At 35.2% G+C, this 19,530-nt stretch overlaps 2 protein-coding genes across 6 annotated transcripts; both read left to right on the forward strand.

Annotated features, from left to right (window-relative positions):
- Window positions 1-98: 98 nt before the first annotated feature.
- Window positions 99-11,513, forward strand: LOC105783477 (bifunctional dethiobiotin synthetase/7,8-diamino-pelargonic acid aminotransferase, mitochondrial). The gene is made up of 15 exons (XM_012608966.2): window positions 99-905; window positions 2,139-2,309; window positions 2,467-2,728; window positions 2,909-2,989; window positions 4,066-4,186; window positions 4,509-4,657; window positions 5,732-5,826; window positions 6,685-6,800; window positions 6,931-7,080; window positions 7,485-7,618; window positions 7,715-7,846; window positions 8,038-8,181; window positions 8,566-8,678; window positions 9,086-9,284; window positions 11,385-11,513. Exons 1-14 carry the CDS (start codon window positions 187-189, stop codon window positions 9,279-9,281), a joined length of 2,583 nt encoding a protein of 860 aa, XP_012464420.1. The 5' UTR covers window positions 99-186; the 3' UTR covers window positions 9,282-9,284; window positions 11,385-11,513.
- LOC105782905 (calmodulin-binding protein 60 C) lies at window positions 11,385-19,211 on the forward strand. Of its 5 annotated transcripts, none has more exons than XR_008192837.1 (10): window positions 11,385-11,513; window positions 11,945-12,020; window positions 13,182-13,240; window positions 14,021-14,514; window positions 14,587-14,747; window positions 14,831-15,034; window positions 16,550-16,778; window positions 17,525-18,260; window positions 18,415-18,518; window positions 18,592-19,211. XR_008192837.1 is itself a non-coding variant. In XM_012607987.2 (8 exons), the coding sequence occupies exons 1-8, from the start codon at window positions 11,401-11,403 to the stop codon at window positions 18,121-18,123; spliced, it is 1,935 nt and encodes a 644-aa protein (XP_012463441.1). In that variant the 5' UTR covers window positions 11,385-11,400; the 3' UTR covers window positions 18,124-18,426. The 5 variants fall into 5 exon arrangements, 1 of the variants encoding a protein (XP_012463441.1); XR_008192838.1 differs by having other exon boundaries at window positions 18,424-18,518; XR_008192835.1 differs by having other exon boundaries at window positions 18,415-19,211.
- Window positions 19,212-19,530: the final 319 nt, after the last annotated feature.

Below are 19,530 nucleotides of genomic sequence, written 5' to 3' on the forward strand. Positions count from 1 at the left end.
AAAATAGAGCCAAATTTGAAAAAATTTCGCACCAAAAAAAATATTGAAAAATTGGAAATTATTTAAATTTATTTTACGAATTTAATATTTTTATCCCCACTCAGCTGGAACGCGCGCTGTCCTTTCCCCTCCCTTTTCCAAACATTTCACTTGCTTACTACACTTTCCCTCTCACTCTTTCCCACCATGCTCCTCCGCCGTCATCACCACCACCGTCTCTTCCGCCTCCGTCTCCTTCTCCTCCACCACCACCACCACCACCATCAATCCCAGTCCTTTTCCACTCTCACCATCCCACTTTCCCACCCAACCTACATAATCTGGTCCTCCAACACCTCCCTCGGCAAAACCCTAGTTTCCACCGGCCTTTCCTCCTCCTTCCTCCTCTCCCCCTCCTCCTCCTCCAAAAAATTCCTCTACCTCAAACCTCTCCAAACCGGCTTCCCCTCCGACTCCGATTCCCGCTTCCTCTTTCAAAAACTCCCTTCTCTTTCTCTCCGCCGCAATCTCCCCCTCTTTTCTTCCCATTCTGTTCTCCTTTCTTCCCTCCCAGCTGCCAAATCGTTTAAGCCAAACGAATTCTCTTTAAATGAGTCCCGGGAGATGTGTGAATTGGGGTTTTATGAGGAAAAGAAGGTTTTGGAAGCGGGAAGGGTGGCTCCGGAGCTTGTTTCGGAGACGATATACGCTTGGGAGGGCGCATTGTCTCCACATTTGGCTGCGGAAAGGGAAGGCGGAGCGGTGGAGGATTCTGAACTGGTTAAGAGATTGGAGACACTTTTGAAGGAAGGATTGTTGGAAGGTGGTGTTGAGAGGGGAAAGTTGGATGGGTTTTGTGTGGTGGAGACTGCCGGTGGGGTTGCCAGTCCTGGACCCTCTGGGACGCTTCAATGTGATCTTTATCGGTATCTGGTTTATTTCTTCTCTAATGCTTCTTGTTCATTTCCTTCGATCCTGTTTGCCTATTTTTGCACTGAAAATGTAGAGACAATGGGATGATAAGATTATAGTACATTTATAAACAAAAAAAGATAGAAATGTCATTTTAGTATGAGATTTAAATATTTTAATTAAATTTAAAAATAAAATATTCACACATGAAAGGAACACTTTTTTTTTTCTTTCCTTTTATATTTTAAAACTTATATATTCTTCCAATTACATGCGTGAGTGTGACATAATCTAGATTTCACATGTTAGAATCCGTGTCCCTTTTTAGTTATTTATTCCTTTTTAGTCAATCGTAAATTTTACACTAACAACAAAAGAAACAAGCAACAGTACCTGCTTTCATCTTGTGTTCAGGTACTTTCAGGATTCCCAACTGATTGGAAATTTTCCTATTCTATGATTATGTACAATTATTTAAGTCAATTTAATTGTTTCCTTGAACAAAATTAAGGGTTATGCTCTAATGTGATCTTTATTAGTTTGTGGGTTATTCTTTTCTTATGCTTGCATTGTTTCCGTTAGTGTTGTGTTCTAATGCAACTATTCTTTTTTGGTTCTTAGTTGATTGGAATTAACTAATTTAATATCGGCTTAATTATGAATTTCATCTCTTTACTTTATAAAAATTGAGAAGTTAGTCATTCTACTTTAATTTGTGAGTACTTTAAGAAAACTAAGAATTTAGGCCAGTTATTCATAAACACAACACATGTAGTTGAAGGGTTAATTTTTTCTAACTTATCGCACATAAATTATTGAATTGCTAAAATTTTACTAATTTCTTGCATATAAATTTCAGAATTGTTGATTTTTGGGTTTGCCATTTAATGACAAGGTTTAATAGTGTTTACCCAATTAGACTAACTTTTCGATTTTAGTAAAGTACGAGGATCCAATTCTGACAAATAGAAGTAGAGGGACTAATTTCTCAATTTTTGTAAAGGCAAGGCATGGAATTCATAATTAGACCTTTAATGTCTTTTAGAATGTTGTCATTTTGAAAATTACCGTTGGCAGATTTGTATTTTATTGTGAACTTAAGAATCATCGCTGAAAGTTTAGCAAATCATAGTTTTTATGTTTTGTTGGAAAATAAGATCATATATTTTGGTTGATGTCTGTAAATGCTAACTTTTTTTGCTTATATAATCTATTCCTGATGCCCTTTTTGTTAAATGTGTAACCAGGCCCTTGCGCTTTCCTGGTGTTCTTGTTGGAGATGGCCGGTTGGGTGGTATATCTGGAACTATTTCAGCTTATGAGAGTTTGAAACTACGAGGTTATGATGTTGTTGCTATTGTTATTGAAGATCACGGCCTTATAAATGAAATACCATTAAAGTCATATTTGCGTAGTAGGTAGGTAAGTTTTCTTAACCATCTTTTTTTTTGTCTTCATTGGGGTCTAGATCCTTTACTTTTTCTGTTTGTCCTCAGTAGAAGCTTTTGGGGCAATATCACCCTTGGCCATGCTATATAATGGGTTATTATTAACTTATTATTTTATTCTTTCCAGAGTGCCTGTGTTTGTGCTGCCACCCATTCCACAAGATCCATCAAATGATCTAATGGAATGGTTTGATGAATCTTGCAATGTATTTAATTCTTTGAAAGACATAATGCTGGAAGCTTATTTAGAAAGAATGCGGAGACTTAATGAAATGCCGAGAAAAGCTGGAGATGTTTTCTGGTGGCCATTTACTCAGCACAAACTTGTACCACCTTCTGCTGTTACAGTCATTGATTCACGCTGTGGTGAAAACTTTTCAGTGTACAAGGTTTGTGTATTTCAAATAATATAAGATGAACAATAGCCTAACTCACTTCTATCTTCTGTTTTATACTCTACTTTTACAATATTGCATACCAAGTTCTTTTTGTCTTTCTTTCTAAATGTTAGTTGTCAGGTTTTGATGTGAAAATTAATTACCTGTCTTTATTTCTACATTCAATTACAGGTTCAGAACAAAGAGTACATAACTCAACAATTTGATGCCTGTGCTAGTTGGTGGACTCAAGGACCTGATGCAACTTTACAGGTCATCTTTATGTTTTCTACTCTCTTTCTACCCCTCTCTTTTTCTCTGATGGTCTAATCTTATTTTATTTGTTTGTCTACTTAGTCTAGCCAATTGTAAATTGTTTCAAACGCTGGCCTAACACATGGTTTGTAGCTACATAGCATGTTGCTGAACCTTGGCCTAACAAACTTTATATTGGAGTAGAGAGTTTCTTTTTATGCCCTTTTCAGGTTGTCTTGGGGGGGGGGGGCGGGGGCGGCTGGGCTGTTCTTTTGGACAGGACATACTTCTAAAATGCTTAAAGGTTTTGACATAGAGAACTTAATGCAATTATCTGTCTTTTGGACAGGACTATGGAAGAAAGTTTCTTACTCTCTTACTAGTGGCTTAATCTGCTTTGTAGTTTAGTTGCAAATTGATATTGGGATTTTGACATCCAGGGGCACCCTTAAATAGGTTTGTGGAACTATTTGATGGCAATGGACAAAATGGGAGATACAAGGAGCTGAGCATGAAATTATACTACTTGAAAGCTATATTTGGGAAGTTTTAGGCACTTGGTGGATAGTTGAATTACATGTTAAGATTTAACAGTTTTGTTTGATTGATAAGAAAAAAAAGTGGTATCACTATTTATAATTTACAATTGCTGAGATAGTTTTCCCACTTCTATGTCTACGTTGCAGTTGACAGCTCTTTGCAGATATAGTGTTAGTTTTGATCCAGCCTATAAATTGAAACTTTTCCTTCACATATTCATCTCAAGATACAGAATGCTCAAAAGTAGGCATTACGTATGAATACTGAAAACCTCATGTTGACATATCCATATTTAATTCTTAAAGTTCATTATCAGCATGTTTTTGCTGATATGGAGATATGACTGTTCAAGGATCCTCCAAATACATGGAAAAACTTAGAAAAGTTGAACAACTCGTACTAGACACATACTTGTATCCAACACTAACACCTGAGCTTGAGTAACATAGCTTGACTCTTTCGCATTGCCATGAGTTATAATTTACTTTACCTACTTTGCAGCTGTCAGTTGTCTGAATTTTTTTTAATGCGGTAATTCATTTAGGTGGTTTCAGACTGAACTTGCAAGAGACATGGGTTATGCTGCTGCACGATTTGGGCATGTAATGTTCCCTGAGAATGTTTATGAGCCAGCTTTAGAATGTGCAGAGCTTTTGCTTGATGGTGTGGGGAAAGGTACGTATTCTGTTTCTCTTTAGATATATATTAGCTTTGATTCTCGTCTCATTGATTCTTGGTTCATCTGAGAACATTGGCTGTCACTTTCCACATTCTTTTCTTGGAAAAATGAAAACAATAATGTAAAGGAAAAAGCTGATGATGGCTGTCAATATTGATCCTTTTGTAAAGAGCTCATTTTTGTTAAATTCTTTTCTTTGGTTTGATAAAGGTATGAGAATTTGGTCCATGGATGATTTATATGTCTTTAATTATGTTTGAATACTAGTTTTTTATTTAATTGCAATAAATTTTTAGGAGTTAGGATTCTTTTGTGTAGGTTGGGCCACTCGGGTGTACTTTTCAGATAATGGTTCTACAGCAATTGAAATTGCTCTGAAGATGGCATTTCGAAAGTTTTCTTCTGATCATGGAATTTTACCAGAGTTATTGAAGAATAACCCAACAGAAAGTTGTATCGAACTAATGGTGGGCCTTATCTTTCTTTTGGTGCCTTGACTACATATTTCATGCATTTTTCCAATAGCTAATGTTAAAATAGCTTCTAACATGCAGAGTGAAATAATATTTTTATCCCTCTGAATATATTTTAGTTCATGTCTTGAGCATTCTCCCCTTCTCTTCCTTATCGTATATTTTTTATTTCTTTTGGTTTGCTGCTTGTAGGGCCTTCTATTAATGCTTATATATTTTTAAAAAGTTTGAGGTTCATGATAGACAATGTAAAATGCCCTTGTCTAAATTAAAAAATTTAAAATATTAGAATGGGAAATCTCTAGTTGAAAAGGGTTATTTGGCTGATTCTAAGCACAATGGGAGGTGAATTTGTTTGTTATAAAAGGGGAGTATTCAATGTGGTTGTGTTCCTTTTTTTTTGAACTCTGTAAGTACTGCATTTTTGCATGAATGTGCACACAATATGTGCCAATGCATGAGTTTATGCGTCTGGATCTGTCAATATGGTTTGTATCTGTTGTATGCATTGCATGCATGTGCCATATACATTTTGCCTACATTCATATGTCTGTCCATATGTGGGTATCTATGCATTCATGAGTGCATTGTCAATTGATAAACTCAATTGCAGAAGCACCTGAACAACAAGTAGACTCTGGGGTTATGTTATACGTGCCTGTTTGTGTTAATCAATCATTTGGAAAAAACAGTGGCTATATTGTTCTTCACCACAGCTGTATTTTCAATGCATTCTTGCATGTGATGCTGAAACTTTTGCAAACAAGGGCTAAAAAAATGTTTTGACAGCTCTTAATCTTTTCAAAGTGCTTCATGTAGCGTGATGGTAATTCTTTTGGCAATAGCTGCATTCTGTAGATATATGTAAAACACAGCTTTTCCACTACATGGAGTCAGTTATGTGAGTCAACTATATTTTTGTTCTATATTTAGGATCTTATCTTGAGTGAGACTAGTAACATCAAGGTTTTGCCATTAAATCACATGTTCTTACACATAAAATGTACAAGAGTTACATTATTTTTTCTTGTTGCAGAAATAGTAACCAAAATGGCCTCTTTATTTCAGGTCCTAGCTCTTAAGGGATCTTATCATGGTGATACTTTAGGTGCAATGGAAGCACAGGCACCATCGTCTTTTACTGGATTTTTGCAGCAGCCATGGTATGGATTATTCATTCATGAATGCATTATTCTTTAAGAAGATTACTTCCGTTGCCTGAATCTTTAATTCTTCCTTGGATTGTGTGGATTTGATGTATTGTATTTTGACAAATGGTGCAAGGGAATTTATTGAAGTATTGTATTTTGATGGGTGATGCAGGGGAATTTATCTTATCATAGGATTTCATGACTGCAAAGTCACATTTAGGATATTCCTTGTTCCCTATGATGTGTGGATTAAAGTATGTTATTCAGAATTACATTTTATTACTTTAACTAAGAATAAGATGAGATTAATTGGTGAGAGTCACTGTCTGTTTTAATCTCTACCTAGTGAAAAAGCTACTCCCATTTCCATACTCTCTCTGACAGAGAGTTGGCTAATAATAATACTTAAGGGTGGAAAGATATGATCTATTTTAATCTTTTCAGTTTGCGGCAAAGACCAGGCAGAAAATGTCCACTTAATTTCCTTGTATGCATGCATGTCCGACTCCCTGAACTTGAATTGAAGTTCCAGACTTCCAGTACCTGTTCATGCTTGGACCATTTTTCTATTGAAACCTATGTGGCCATTTTAGTTTTTGAGACTGTGCATTCAGAATGTCAATATTGCACATTTGCCGACACTGCAAAAAGGCAGTGAACCACACGGGAATAGATTTGAACTAGAAACATTCCTTATGTATCTCCCAAAATTCAGTTCATTGACTTTAACAATTTCTTTAAAATTTTTACAATAGATCCTCTAAACTTTGAGACCAGTGATATAACACTTGTGAACTACTGCATAGAATTAAGTCAATATAACACTTGCGAACTAATGCAGCTAAAGAAGTAATATTCTGAATTCAACAGGTATACAGGAAGAGGGCTTTTTCTAGACCCTCCAACTGTGTTTATGCATAATGGCAAATGGACTGTTTCACTTCCTGAAGTGTTTCATTCTGCAACTCTGAAACCAGAAGATACTAGTAAGTGAACTTGGTCCCCCACACCCGTTTCCCTTACCTTAAAAAAAAAGGTGGGGGTGGGAAGTGTTGAGTTATCATCATCATAATTTCTAAGGTATTATTTTCTCAATATATATTGTGGTTGTGGCAGCCTTCAGGTCTCGTGATGAAATATTTCTTAAGAGGAGGGACGAATCGAATCTTGCTGGCTTGTACTCATTGTATGTTTCTCAGCAATTATCTCAGTATTCAACATTATCTGAGACTAATAAGCAAATAGGAGCCTTAATTATGGAACCAAGTAAGAACTAAATTTCTTTAATTTTATTATTTGATGGTATTACTTTTTGCATGACTAGGTTTTATTTTCTCATGAGTTTGGAATTAAAGTTCCATTTTTATCTATACAACTACTGTTTTGAACTATAGTAACTGTCTGTTCTGTATACTGTCACGTGGTCTCAAATAAATTTCACTGATTCTAGGAAGTGATCCAGATCAGAAATGTTGTTTTTGACTGGCTTGGATGTTTCTAATAGAGATTGTGGCTAACCTTATTCTGCAAACCCCTGTTCCTTTCTTTTTACTTGAAAGCTTCTTGCTACACTTCCACTTGCTTGTATCGACTTCTGGATTGCTCCTAAGAGAATTGCTAAATTGTTTATCTGATGTTTAACCTCATCTGGTGGATGGATTATTTTATAGTTATCCAAGGTGCTGGAGGAATGCACATGGTTGATCCACTTTTCCAGCGTATGCTTGTCAATGAGTGTCGGCACTGTAGAATTCCAGTAATCTTTGATGAGGTTTTTACAGGTTTCTGGCGTTTAGGAGTAGAGGTTTGTTGCTTTTAATAGGATTTGTCAGTTCTTTTTCATTGGAAAATTATTTTGCTGAGATTTATTGGAAGTTCACTAATCTTTATTTTGTGGCAGTCTGCAGCAGAACTGCTTGGTTGTGTACCAGATATAGCTTGCTTTGCAAAGCTCATGACTGGAGGGATCATCCCATTAGCTGCCACAATGGCAACCGATGCTATATTCGATTCATTTACCGGAGATTCAAAGGTGTTATATTGTTATTCATTGTCTTTAGAACTATTGTTTGGAATTTTTGTACTTTGCGGATTCAGATTGTTTCTTGTGGGAGAAACACTAGTTGTATTTCAAGGCACCTGCATTTATCCATAATCCATCTATTTATTTGCATTATAAAACATAAATAAATTACTTACATATATGTGGTTTGCTGCTTTCAGCTTAAAGCTCTTTTGCACGGACATTCATATTCTGCACATGCAATGGGGTGCACAGCAGCTGCCAAATCTATTAAATGGTTCAAAGATCCAAATACAAACCTTAACATCACATCTGAAAAATCTCAGAAAATGTTGCTTAGGGAGGTATGTTAAAATTGTACTTTTCCCTTTTCACCTTCTACAATTTTAGTTTCCATACCTATCTCTATTCTAAGACGAGAACTTGAGGTGTAAAACTTTCCAACAGGGTAGAATGTTATGCTATCCTCTTCTGGTTGGCAGTTCATATTAGCTGTCTTTTACTCTATTGATTTTATAAGGCTTTTAAATGACATCTTTCTTTTGGTTTTTTCCCCAAAGAAACAAGAAGGATCCAGTCTTGGATAAATCAATCTGGTTAAACTGAAATCAAATTTTCTTAAAAAATTAAAGTTTATAGCAACGATTTTATTCCAACTGCCTGTCATGAAAATACAGAGACACATTGCTGTTTCCTAATCATATGCTCTCACACTTCAATTCCTGCAGTTATGGGATGCAGAACTTGTGCAACAAATCTCATCACATCCTTCTGTCTCAAGGGTGGTCACATTAGGAACTCTTTTTGCGCTAGAACTACAAGCAGATGAGTCTGACGCGGGGTATATTTACTTCTTTCTCTGTCATATAGTTCTCTGGAACCACCATCCTACTTGCGTACCTTCTATTTCTTTAAGACTGGTAATTTTTTCCGTCAAATGCTTCAAACCTTTTGAATGCAAAACTGTTTTCCTTGAAAGGCAAGACCTTAATCCATCATGTACAGGCGACAGTACTGCACTTTCCATGCTATGAATAGCAGTATAAGAAATAAATGAAACGTGCAATTAGTGACCAACAATAGTCCAAAAGATTTTTCCCTAGTAAATGAAGACCATCCTGGAAAACTCAAATTTATGACATTGATGATTGAGTGGTATGCTGAGCCTTCGGACCTACTTGAGTTCGATTGGCAAGTCTCAAAGTTCCATGATCTATGGCTTGCTGATCCTTTTTTTTTTTTAAACAGGTATGCATCTCTATATGCAAGGTCTCTGGTTCAGATGCTCCGGGAAGATGGTATCTACACCCGACCCTTAGGAAATGTCATCTATGTCATGTGTGGTCCTTGCACATCCCCAAAAATGTGCACTCTACAACTCCTCAAACTTTACACAAAGCTTGAAGAGTTCACCCTAGTCAAAACAAAGATGAATATCAATTAACTGGTATCCTACTTTTCTCTCTTTTTTTTCCTTTGCTTTACGTAGGCCTTTCTTATTATGAATTTATGATTACCAAGTGAACTTTTTCTCTAATTTGGAAAAAAGCCATTTTGGGTTAGATAAATTTGGTCTGACACATTCTGTTGATGTTATTAATATATTGATATGGTGATATTTATCCCATTAGTGGTCCCATTTGAGCCTTCGTACTCGTACATTTTAATGCAAGTGTCTAATCTTTTCATTGTCAATAAAAACTTTTTACGAAGTTAGTGGATGACATATATCTTTGGGTAAATCCAATCCAAGGGCACTAAATTATTATGTTTTGGTCATTTAACTTAAAAAAAATTACAAAATGATCACTAATTATTTAAAAGTTTTCATTTAAATTGCTTAAGTTGTTAAAATTGTTGTTGCATGGTCATCTTTATTTGACTGCTTGCATCTATTAAAAGTTATTTTTTTCTTTTCTTCTATAGTTCAATTTTCTCATAGAATAGCTTTAAACTTCATGAATTTCTGAATCAAAATTTCAATAGTTTTGCTTTTCAATTTTCGACATTGATCATCATATTGACTTGAATCTAAATTATGTTTTAGTTGTTGATGGTATTGATTTATTGTATCAATCATTGAATTGTTACTAAGAGTTTATTACTTGGATTTTAAAAAAATTAACATCTTAATAACTTAAATACAAATTTTAAATAATTTAATGACTTAAATAATTTTTTAATAGTTAAATGATTAATTTATAACTTTTGAAATTAAGTGAACAAAGTTAATTTAATTTTAGGGATGACAAAGAGTTTATATATGTAATTGTAAGTATATTAATGATAGAGTTGGATGTCAGCCAAAAATATTTACAAAATGTAATTTTATAAATGTGTTACCACATAATTCAATTTAAATTAGAATCTAATATAAATAAACACCAATCTTTTATTTTTTTGCCAAAATTGGCTATCAAGTAGGGTGGTGTAAATTTTGGGTAAAGCTGAATTAATTCGGTCGGGTCGGTTAATAAATTTTTAGAAGTTCGATTAACGGTTAATTTGATTTGAAATTGGTTGGTTAATTGAATTAACTGAATTTAATAAATCATATTATAATATATAAATATTTGGTTGGTGGTCGGGTGGTTCGGTTAATTTTTTGGAAATATAAATTAATCGGTCGGTTAATTTTTATATGTTTTAATTAAAAATAAAAATATATACAAATTTTGATTAATTCGGTTTGTTAACCGAATTAACTGAAAAAATTTAATTTAGTTAACGGTTAAAGATTTAAAAAGGTTGACGAATTAATTAATGGTAGTTCGAATTGGTTAACGGGTCGGCTAACAGATTGAATATTTTTACTACCAAGTTGAGATACTAAAAATATATATATATATCAATTGGGAATATATTCTTTTGAGCATTATTCTTTTTGTGGTTTTAAGGAACAAAAATATATTTATGGAGTGGTAAGGTGAGCCTGTAACGTCGTTGCAAATCTTACAATTTGAACGGCTCAGAAAACGACATGTGTCCTACCAAAACCACTTGCCCCCGCTATAATAACTATTGAATATTTAAAAACTGACGTGGTTGACTCATCATCCGACAAACATCCAAATCCCAATCCACTAGCAAAAATCCCCTGCATCAGTATCCACCCTAAAACTCCCTTTCACCAAATCCCTCACTCGCCCGCCCTCAGTTTTACGTTAACCGTCATCGCATTACCCTGAATCTTGGTGTACCAGATTATTCTCCGCATCACTTTTTGTCTGCTAAGATACTAAAAAGAAAAAAATAAAAAAAACCAAATACACAAGCACTCACTGCAAAAGGATTTTCTCTCAGATTTTTCTTTCCTTTAAAAAAAAAAAAAATCTCTGTTTATTAATTGTTCGTTTAAATATATTTGAGACCTCGACTGTTAAGAGTAAGAACCTAATTTTTATTTTTATTTTTAAATTTCTTTCAGTTAATTTTATCATTCCTTTTCTCTGTTTAAAAAGGAAGATTAGATAAGGATTTTTTTTTTTGAGTAGTGAATTTGAAGTTTTCATTTAAATCAGTGACTTTGATTTTGTTATGATTGCAGATCTGGTACTTAGAGAATGCAAAGGCAAACGCGGTATATGACGAGGACTAATAGTATGGTTAGAGGGAAACGGAGTTTGGAAGGAGATGAAGACCAGCAGCCGGAGCCAAAACGTCCTGCTCTAGCTAGGTATTATCGGCACGCTTTCCTTCGCTTGCTTGGATTTGTGTTGTGTGTTATCCTAGTTGTTGACTTTTATATTTTTTGTTCATCAAAGAAGGAAAAAGAAGGAAGGCAAAAAGTGCGGTTGGATATGAAAGACAGTAGTATTTCTGGATAACTAAAAGTAAAAATTGTTTTTCAATAATTGTATGACTTTGAATTTTTTTGTAAAACTTGTATGTTAATTTTAGTTATATGTTTGTTCGTTTTTAGTCAACTATATATGTATTTTTTGTATTCTGCTTAGTGAAATTTTCAACGCGTAAGGATTTTGATTCTGTTGACACACTGGAGGAGTTTAAAATCTTAATATTATGGTTAAGAAATGGAGGTCTTCTCTTTCTATATGGTTGACCTAGTGTTTTTTTCTCAAAAATTTACGTGTATATGTTATGCAGTGTGATTGTTGAAGCTCTTAAGGTGGACAGCTTGCAGAAACTTTGTTCATCTTTGGAACCCATTCTTCGTAGAGTTGTAAGACCTATTTCCTACTCTTTGCAATCAATTCTCTTGTTGTGGAGGTTTTCTTAAGGTCTATGCGCCATCAATGAATCTTCTTTCTTTTTATTCTTTTGGTATAGGTTTGATTAGTGCAATTCTCTTATATGCAAATTTAAAGACTGTTAAATTGTATGGCGATGTTCTTGGGAAGCATTGTTCTTTTGCTGATTGGAGTTTTACGTCTGAAATAGAGCCTTGCATGTATTGCAGATATATGCTTACACTTAGACATGCATCTACTGTGCTTTTACACCTGGTTACCTGTTTGTGTACACTACACAAACAAATCTTTCTTAAAATGTATGGCAATCATCATTATTGAAGGTTTCGATTTCTTATGGGACTGGAGTAACTCCTGTACATTTCTGTGATTTGAATGAAGAATGCTGATTGTCGTGTGTAACTTGTTCATATCTTTTCTCGTAGACGCTACGTGCTACATATAAGGCTTTCCTCCTTTCATTTTGTTTTTGGAGTATTCCAACTCTCACCTCACTGTTATCTTGTTAGGTTTGGAGGTAGGTCATATGATCAGAATTTGGTGCGATTGGCCATCTGTTTGCACTTTCACGAATTGCATGATTCTTCAATATATTTTTAGTTAGACTCATAATCCTAGATTAATAATGTTGTGAGATAGATTCATGATTAGATCTTTTAGATGATCTTGTATTACATTTGGCACCATCTTTAACTATGACCATGCCTTTTTGGATGTTATTGGTGCTTCCTTCTCCAGGGTTCTCTTAAAAGGTTAATTGATGTAAAAAATATTTTAACTTTGACCTTTATTTTTTCAAAGTGATCACTTGTTAACGCTCAGGTGCCCCATGCCCACCTTTTGAGGGTGATTTTGTTTTTCTAGGTTTTTTGCATCCTAGACACTCATGGAAAAGGGTATCTGTGGTGCACATCTGCTCTGCACCCATGTAACATATATGCTCAAAGTTATTGCAAAAATTTTGTTGGATGACACCAAAATGAGCTTTTTTTGTATTGCATATATGAGATCAATTTAGAATCTCTATTTTAGTGCAATTTAAAGCGAATCTGTTGTGTATTCTGTTATTCTGCCCTTTGGATTATGTTCTTTTCCTCATGTCTCTTATTATGTCTGCAATCGATGTTTTGCAGGTAAGTGAAGAGGTGGAAAGAGCTTTGGCAAAATTAGCCCCCCCTAGGCTTAATGGAAGGTAAGTAATTAATGTCTGAGCATATATGGTTGCATGGTTGAATTTTATGTTTGTAATCTCTGGTTTTTTTAAACAAAAAAAGAAAAGAAAAACTGTTAATTATAAGACATGGACAATGATGCATGATAGGTGGTGTTACATCCCTATCAGTTTTGGCTTGGGATTTGTGGTAACCTCAAATCAGCTTGTGCTTCCTCCACCAATTGCCAATGGGATTGCAATGCTTAACAGCATGGAATCAAATAGGGAATAATCACACCTTACATGACTTAAACAGACTGCTATTTTATTACTATGAGTAGTGACAAGGGTGTCTATCAAAGCTAATAGTTTGTGTTTGGTCTTGGCTGATCAAGTAGCCAATATTTAAAGAACATTGTGCATAAAAATTGAAGGGCTGGGATGAAATTCTGAAAGATCTTTAAGTGCTCTTTGGCTTAATTCTTTTCTTGTTCTTGCTTTGTAGGGTTGTATTGGTTAAGAAATCGCTTAATTTTAGATGAACTTAAGCATTATTAATGCAAGAATGTGTGCTTGATGAAAGTCACACAGTATGCTTGGTTTTACAATAACTTTTATTAGGTTTTTGGCTGGTTGATAGGTATTAGACTTTCTTGAATAAGGTTGATCACCTAGTGGAATTGTGTGTAGTTTGTTTTCCTTTTGTTGTTTTTTCTTTACAAAGAACCAGCTCTTCTTTAGCATTAAGGTTATGTGTTCTCTAAGCAACATCTTTTACTTTTTTAATGTGGAGAATCTTCTAATATTTTTGGTTTTCAGGTCTTCTCCAAAATGTCTTGAAGGTCCAGGCGGAGGGAGCTTACAGCTCCGCTTCAGGTCCAGGTTGTCTCTCCCTCTTTACACAGGAGGAAAGGTAGAAGGGGAGCAGGGTGCTGCTATCCATATTGTTCTAGTTGACTCCAACACTGCGCATGTTGTAACAACCGGACCTGAAGCCTCTATGAAGCTAGATGTTGTGGTGCTTGAAGGTGATTTTAGCAATGAGGATGATGAAGATTGGACACAGGAGGAATTTGATAGCCATTTGGTAAAAGAGCGTCCAGGAAAAAGACCACTGCTGACGGGTGACTTGCAAGTGACCCTGAAAGAGGGGGTTGGAACACTAGGAGACCTTACTTTTACTGACAATTCAAGTTGGATAAGAAGCAGGAAATTCAGGCTTGGCTTGAAGGTTGCTTCTGGATACTGTGAGGGTATACGTGTTCGGGAAGCTAAGACAGAGGCTTTTACTGTCAAGGATCACAGAGGGGAATGTGAGTTCATACTTTTTACTATATCTATTTCATTTGTGGATTTTTTTTGAAAATTTTTTACTTGCTTGGCAGTGTATAAGAAGCACTACCCACCTGCACTGAATGATGAAGTATGGAGATTGGAAAAGATTGGGAAAGATGGGTCATTTCACAAGAGGCTTAGTGCTGAAGGAATATTCACTGTTGAAGACTTTTTGCGGCTTGTTGTCAGGGATCAACAAAAGCTACGAAATGTGAGTTTGGATTTTGGTTCTGAAATGAAAAGGCTATTCCTTTATAGTTGCTTTCTGATATTTCTATTTCTGCGTGTTTGTAGATTCTGGGAAGTGGCATGTCAAATAAGATGTGGGAAGCTCTATTAGATCATGCAAAGACTTGTGTGCTGAGTGGGAAGCTTTATGTTTACTATACTGATGATTCAAGGAACAGTGGTGTTGTTTTCAATAATATCTATGAGTTGAATGGCCTTATTTCCGGGGAACAGTATTTTCCTGCTGATTCTCTATCTGATAGTCAGAAGGTGGGTATGATATACACTGTTTTCAGTTTCTAATGAACTGCAACATCTACTACACTTCTTTGCTCTTCAAAGGTTACTATGTGGGATGCAGTAGAAGCAATGTTATCTATGCCTTCAAAGATATTTCTTTTTGCAGTGCTTCATATGTTTTAGCCCAATTTCATATGAACTATATATATATAGTTGATATATAATATAATTTTTTGAGCATATTGGTTCGTCTCATCGGTGTCTGACTTGTATTCAGGTAAGGGTATGGGGATAAACCTTACAAGGACCCCCCAAATACATGGAAAAACTTAGAACAAATGAACATACATGTGTCCATGCATACCTGTATCCAATATGCATACCCAAGTCCAAGTAACATAATATAGGACTGTTCTTTGCAATTTAACTTCATCTTATGTGCTAAAAAACAATCTTTTCCCATTTCAGGTTGTATTATATATAATAATGATCATCTGCTTCGTTTAGAGGTGGTGTATTTTATTTTTATTTGGTCTGAGTAGAGGGGCACTGGCTGGCTGGCTGGAAGGAAGGCCAGCCTAGGACTTATAACCCAAATGAACCAAGACGAAAGAAAGATGACAAAACTGTGGATTATGTGGATGCTTTCATGGTTTGATAGATTAGGATGCCTTGGATAATAATTTATGCATCTAGGGGAGCCTACAGAATAGGTGAGATGTGCATTGATCTAATATAAAGTGACAAATCATGCTGAAAGGGATTTGGTTAGGCTGTTCTGTGTTGGTTTACTTAACTGCATATCAGTTTGAGATGATGAGTAACCAATAGATAAATGTCAAATTTTCTCTATTGTTGTACTGCAGATTTGTTCAGATCAATTAAAAGTAGAAACTAAAGAAATGAATAAGTAAAAGAATTAGTGTTGTATTTTTGTGGGTAATAGATATTATTCTGTGGCACCAATTAAAATAAAACAATTTAGAAAATGTTGGTAGCTTGAAGGAATGAGTAAAGTTTTCTGAGTGCAGGGCAGAATCATTCTGTCTCTGAAAATTCGTTACTTACTGGCAGTTTCTAACATCAGGCCGGGGCAGCTTGATTTTGATGCTGCTGGCCTGCAGGTTTCAGAGTATGAGGAGGCTGATCTGAGACTTTCTCCTTGTTTCTGGTTTGTCATTTTGGATAATAACCTTCTATTTTCTGGTTCTGCTCTATGGTGGAAGTGGCAGTTTAATTAAGCAGTGCCTGCTGCATGAACTATCATATATGGTTCAGATTCAACTAAATTTCTTTATTTCGATAAATAGAGTCATTGTGAACTTCACTGCTTGATATTAAATTTAAATTTATCAGATACCATGCGGTTGCTTTGATTTTCTTCCAAATGTAGTACTTTGCTTTTTTCACCTAATAGGTAGGCCTTGATTGAGTTGTGGCTTGTTCCCAACTGCTGAAGCTTGGGGTCAGCTTTATTTTTAATTTCTTTTTCTATTTTAGTAAAATAGTTTCATTTATTTAACAATAGAAACAAAATTTCTGCAGGTTTATGTAGATTCACTGGTAAAGAAAGCCTATGACAATTGGAATCAAGTCATAGAGTATGATGGCAAGTCACTGTTGAACTTCAAGCAAAATAGGTGGTCAAGTGCCCGGAATGAACTTCAGATAGATGAACTAGATTACACAAGTTCTGTAGATAATCAGATGCAGTTACCACGGGTGCCAGTTCCAATTCCTACTGAGCAAGTTCACTCTGGCCTACAAGTTGGAGGTAAGTTTGCAGACTACTGTAAATATGTAGCTTTAAGGAGTTTTCATTTAAGTCATGTATTGCTTTGTTTAACCCAAACTTACACTCATATTCAAACTCGTAAAATCCATATAACTCAGTAATATCTGATATTGAAGTAAATGTAGAATGTACCATTTCTGATAACAAATATCGTTGGACCGTTTTGTGTTGTACACTATTTCTTATATTAGGGCAATTATTGAGTTAGACACCTAGATACATACCAACACTGAACATTTGTAGCTCAAGGATCATGGTGCTAGCTGAGATTGTAAATTGGTGGTTTGATCTTTGTCTATTGTTTTAAAATATAATTATAGATAGATACTTCAACATCATGCTGTCATTGAAATTGGTTGAAGGAAGGAATTCTTTGATATCAAAATGACTTTCTTCTAGATAACAATTATTATATAGTGAAATTTGGCTAGTTATGAGATCCGGTCGATAATGCCTTGCCGTAAACAAGATGTGGTAATGTGTTGCTTAACACCAAATATTGATGTACCTCAGTGTTGGAAATTATGCCTTTTGTTTGAGCATCTGATACAATTTGTTTCTCGAACACACTGCAGGAAATATATACCTAATCGTAATTGTGGCCTTTCTGATGAAACGAAAGTTGCTTTCGTTTTAGTTGGAAATATCTCATTCTATTATTGTTTGATATCTTAGTGTCTTGGTATAGTGTTCATGTTTATAACCACCTTTTTCCCTTTTCTCAGGGTATAATGATAATCAGTCGGCCGGATATTCAGGGCAGTCCCAGATTATGAATCCAAATTCTCATAATCAATTTGGCAACACACAATTTGTGCCACAAGACCAGCTAATTGACAATTCTCAGCAACCACAAAGCTCAAAAAACGATACCAATGTTGTTGGGCTGGCTCTTGGTCCTCCACAATCATCTATCATAGGGTTCCAAAATATTGGTTCTTCAATGCAGCCATCAAATCTTAATCCTTTCAACGATTGGACAAACAACCACGATAAGGGAGTTGAGGACTTTTTATCAGAGGAAGAGATTCGCGTAAGAAGTAATGAAATGCTCGAGAATGAAGAAATGCAGCACCTTCTCCGGCTTTTCAATATGGGAGGTAATGCTTCCATTAATATGACAGAAGACAGTGGGTACGGGTTCCCAAATTACATACCATCCCCAATGCCAAACTTTGTAGACGAAGACCGTTCACGTTCTGGCAAAGCTGTTGTAGGGTGGTTGAAGATTAAGGCCGCAATGAGATGGGGATTCTTTATCCGAAAGAAAGCTGCTGAGAGACGGGCACAGATAGTTGAGCTAGAAGAAGAAGAAGAAGAATAGATATGAAGTCTATTTTTCATTTTTAAGTGGAAAGGCTCTCATTTCCGACTGGTTTTGGAAGTTACTAGAACTCCTTGAATGCTAGAGAAAAACTAGCGACACCATGGGGAATCTCTTCTTGTACAGTTTCCTGTACAGTAAGCTGTTTATTTTCAATTCCCTTATTTATATACTTTTCTTTTACCTTTGGTTTGTGTACTTGATTATTTGAGTTTCTATTAAGGGGTCCCTTCCCCTCCCTTGCCTTGTTGACTGATTTTTTTTTCTAATGCATTAAGTGTGTGACCAAAGTCGTTTCAGGTATTTGTTGTACAAAAAGGCTGTAAGCTATGTGGCCATGGAGATATTTTCCACAATCCAAAGAAAAATCCACCCCACCTCATCATTCGGAGCAGGTTAGTATCCATCGAGCAGTTCAGGTTTTGCCATATTTAGAAAGGCATATATTTAATCTATTGCTTTCCCTAGTGGGGTGGAATCTTGGATCCAGTTGCTCCATTCCTTTCCATGGCACTTGCAGTGTCAAGTGGTTTCAAATCAGTTTGGAATCCATCGGGTTAGTTCGGGTTTTACCATCTTTAGAAAAGCATGCATTAGGCCATTGCTTCACCCAATGGATGGAATCTTGGATCCAGTTGCTTCATTCCTTTCTATGGCACTTGCAGTGTCAAGTGGTTTCGAAGCTTATTTTAGCTCATATGGCTCAATATTTAAAAGAATTTGAATAAAAATATTAAGCTTAAAAAAAAAAAAACTTTAATAATTGATACACAAAATCAAATGGTCCCATTCCAAGTTCATATTCCTGTACAATTATCATGCAACTGATGTATGCTTTAATCTTAGTGACTGACAGACATAAAACAAAAGCATTTTTACGTAAATCCAATCATTTGATTCAACTTTCTTCCGAGTCTAACCAGAAATAAAAATTGATGTAACACTTTTTTTTTTAATAATTTTATTATATATTTTTGATTATATCTGTATTTCTGCGCAATCAAACGAGCTACACTTTTAAATCATGTTATAATATTGTATTTTCATCAAATAAGGAGCAACTACTATAAGTTAAGATTTGTCACTTATATTCCAATTTTCATTGATTCATTCTTATTTTTTAATGACAATATACTTGTTGGGGTACGGACGAAGCATGAAGAATGTTCAGGGTTTTGGTTACGTACGAAGAAGCGAGTAGTAGCAGCAAACAGCCTTAAATTTTAAGTCAAATGGAGTTAAAGCAATTAGTAGATCATTATTATAAAAAAGAGTAATGGACGGTTAGATTTTTATCTCCATCAAGTTCCCAAAATCTTAAGTTTATTTTCCTTCTCCTTACGTACTGGTTTTGTTCTTATACCCTAAACCAAGTGCCCCCCATTGGCTCCGTACCCTAATCAACCC

The sequence above is a fragment of the Gossypium raimondii genome, chromosome 13, assembly GCF_025698545.1.
Source record: "Gossypium raimondii isolate GPD5lz chromosome 13, ASM2569854v1, whole genome shotgun sequence".
NCBI lineage: Eukaryota > Viridiplantae > Streptophyta > Magnoliopsida > Malvales > Malvaceae > Gossypium > Gossypium raimondii.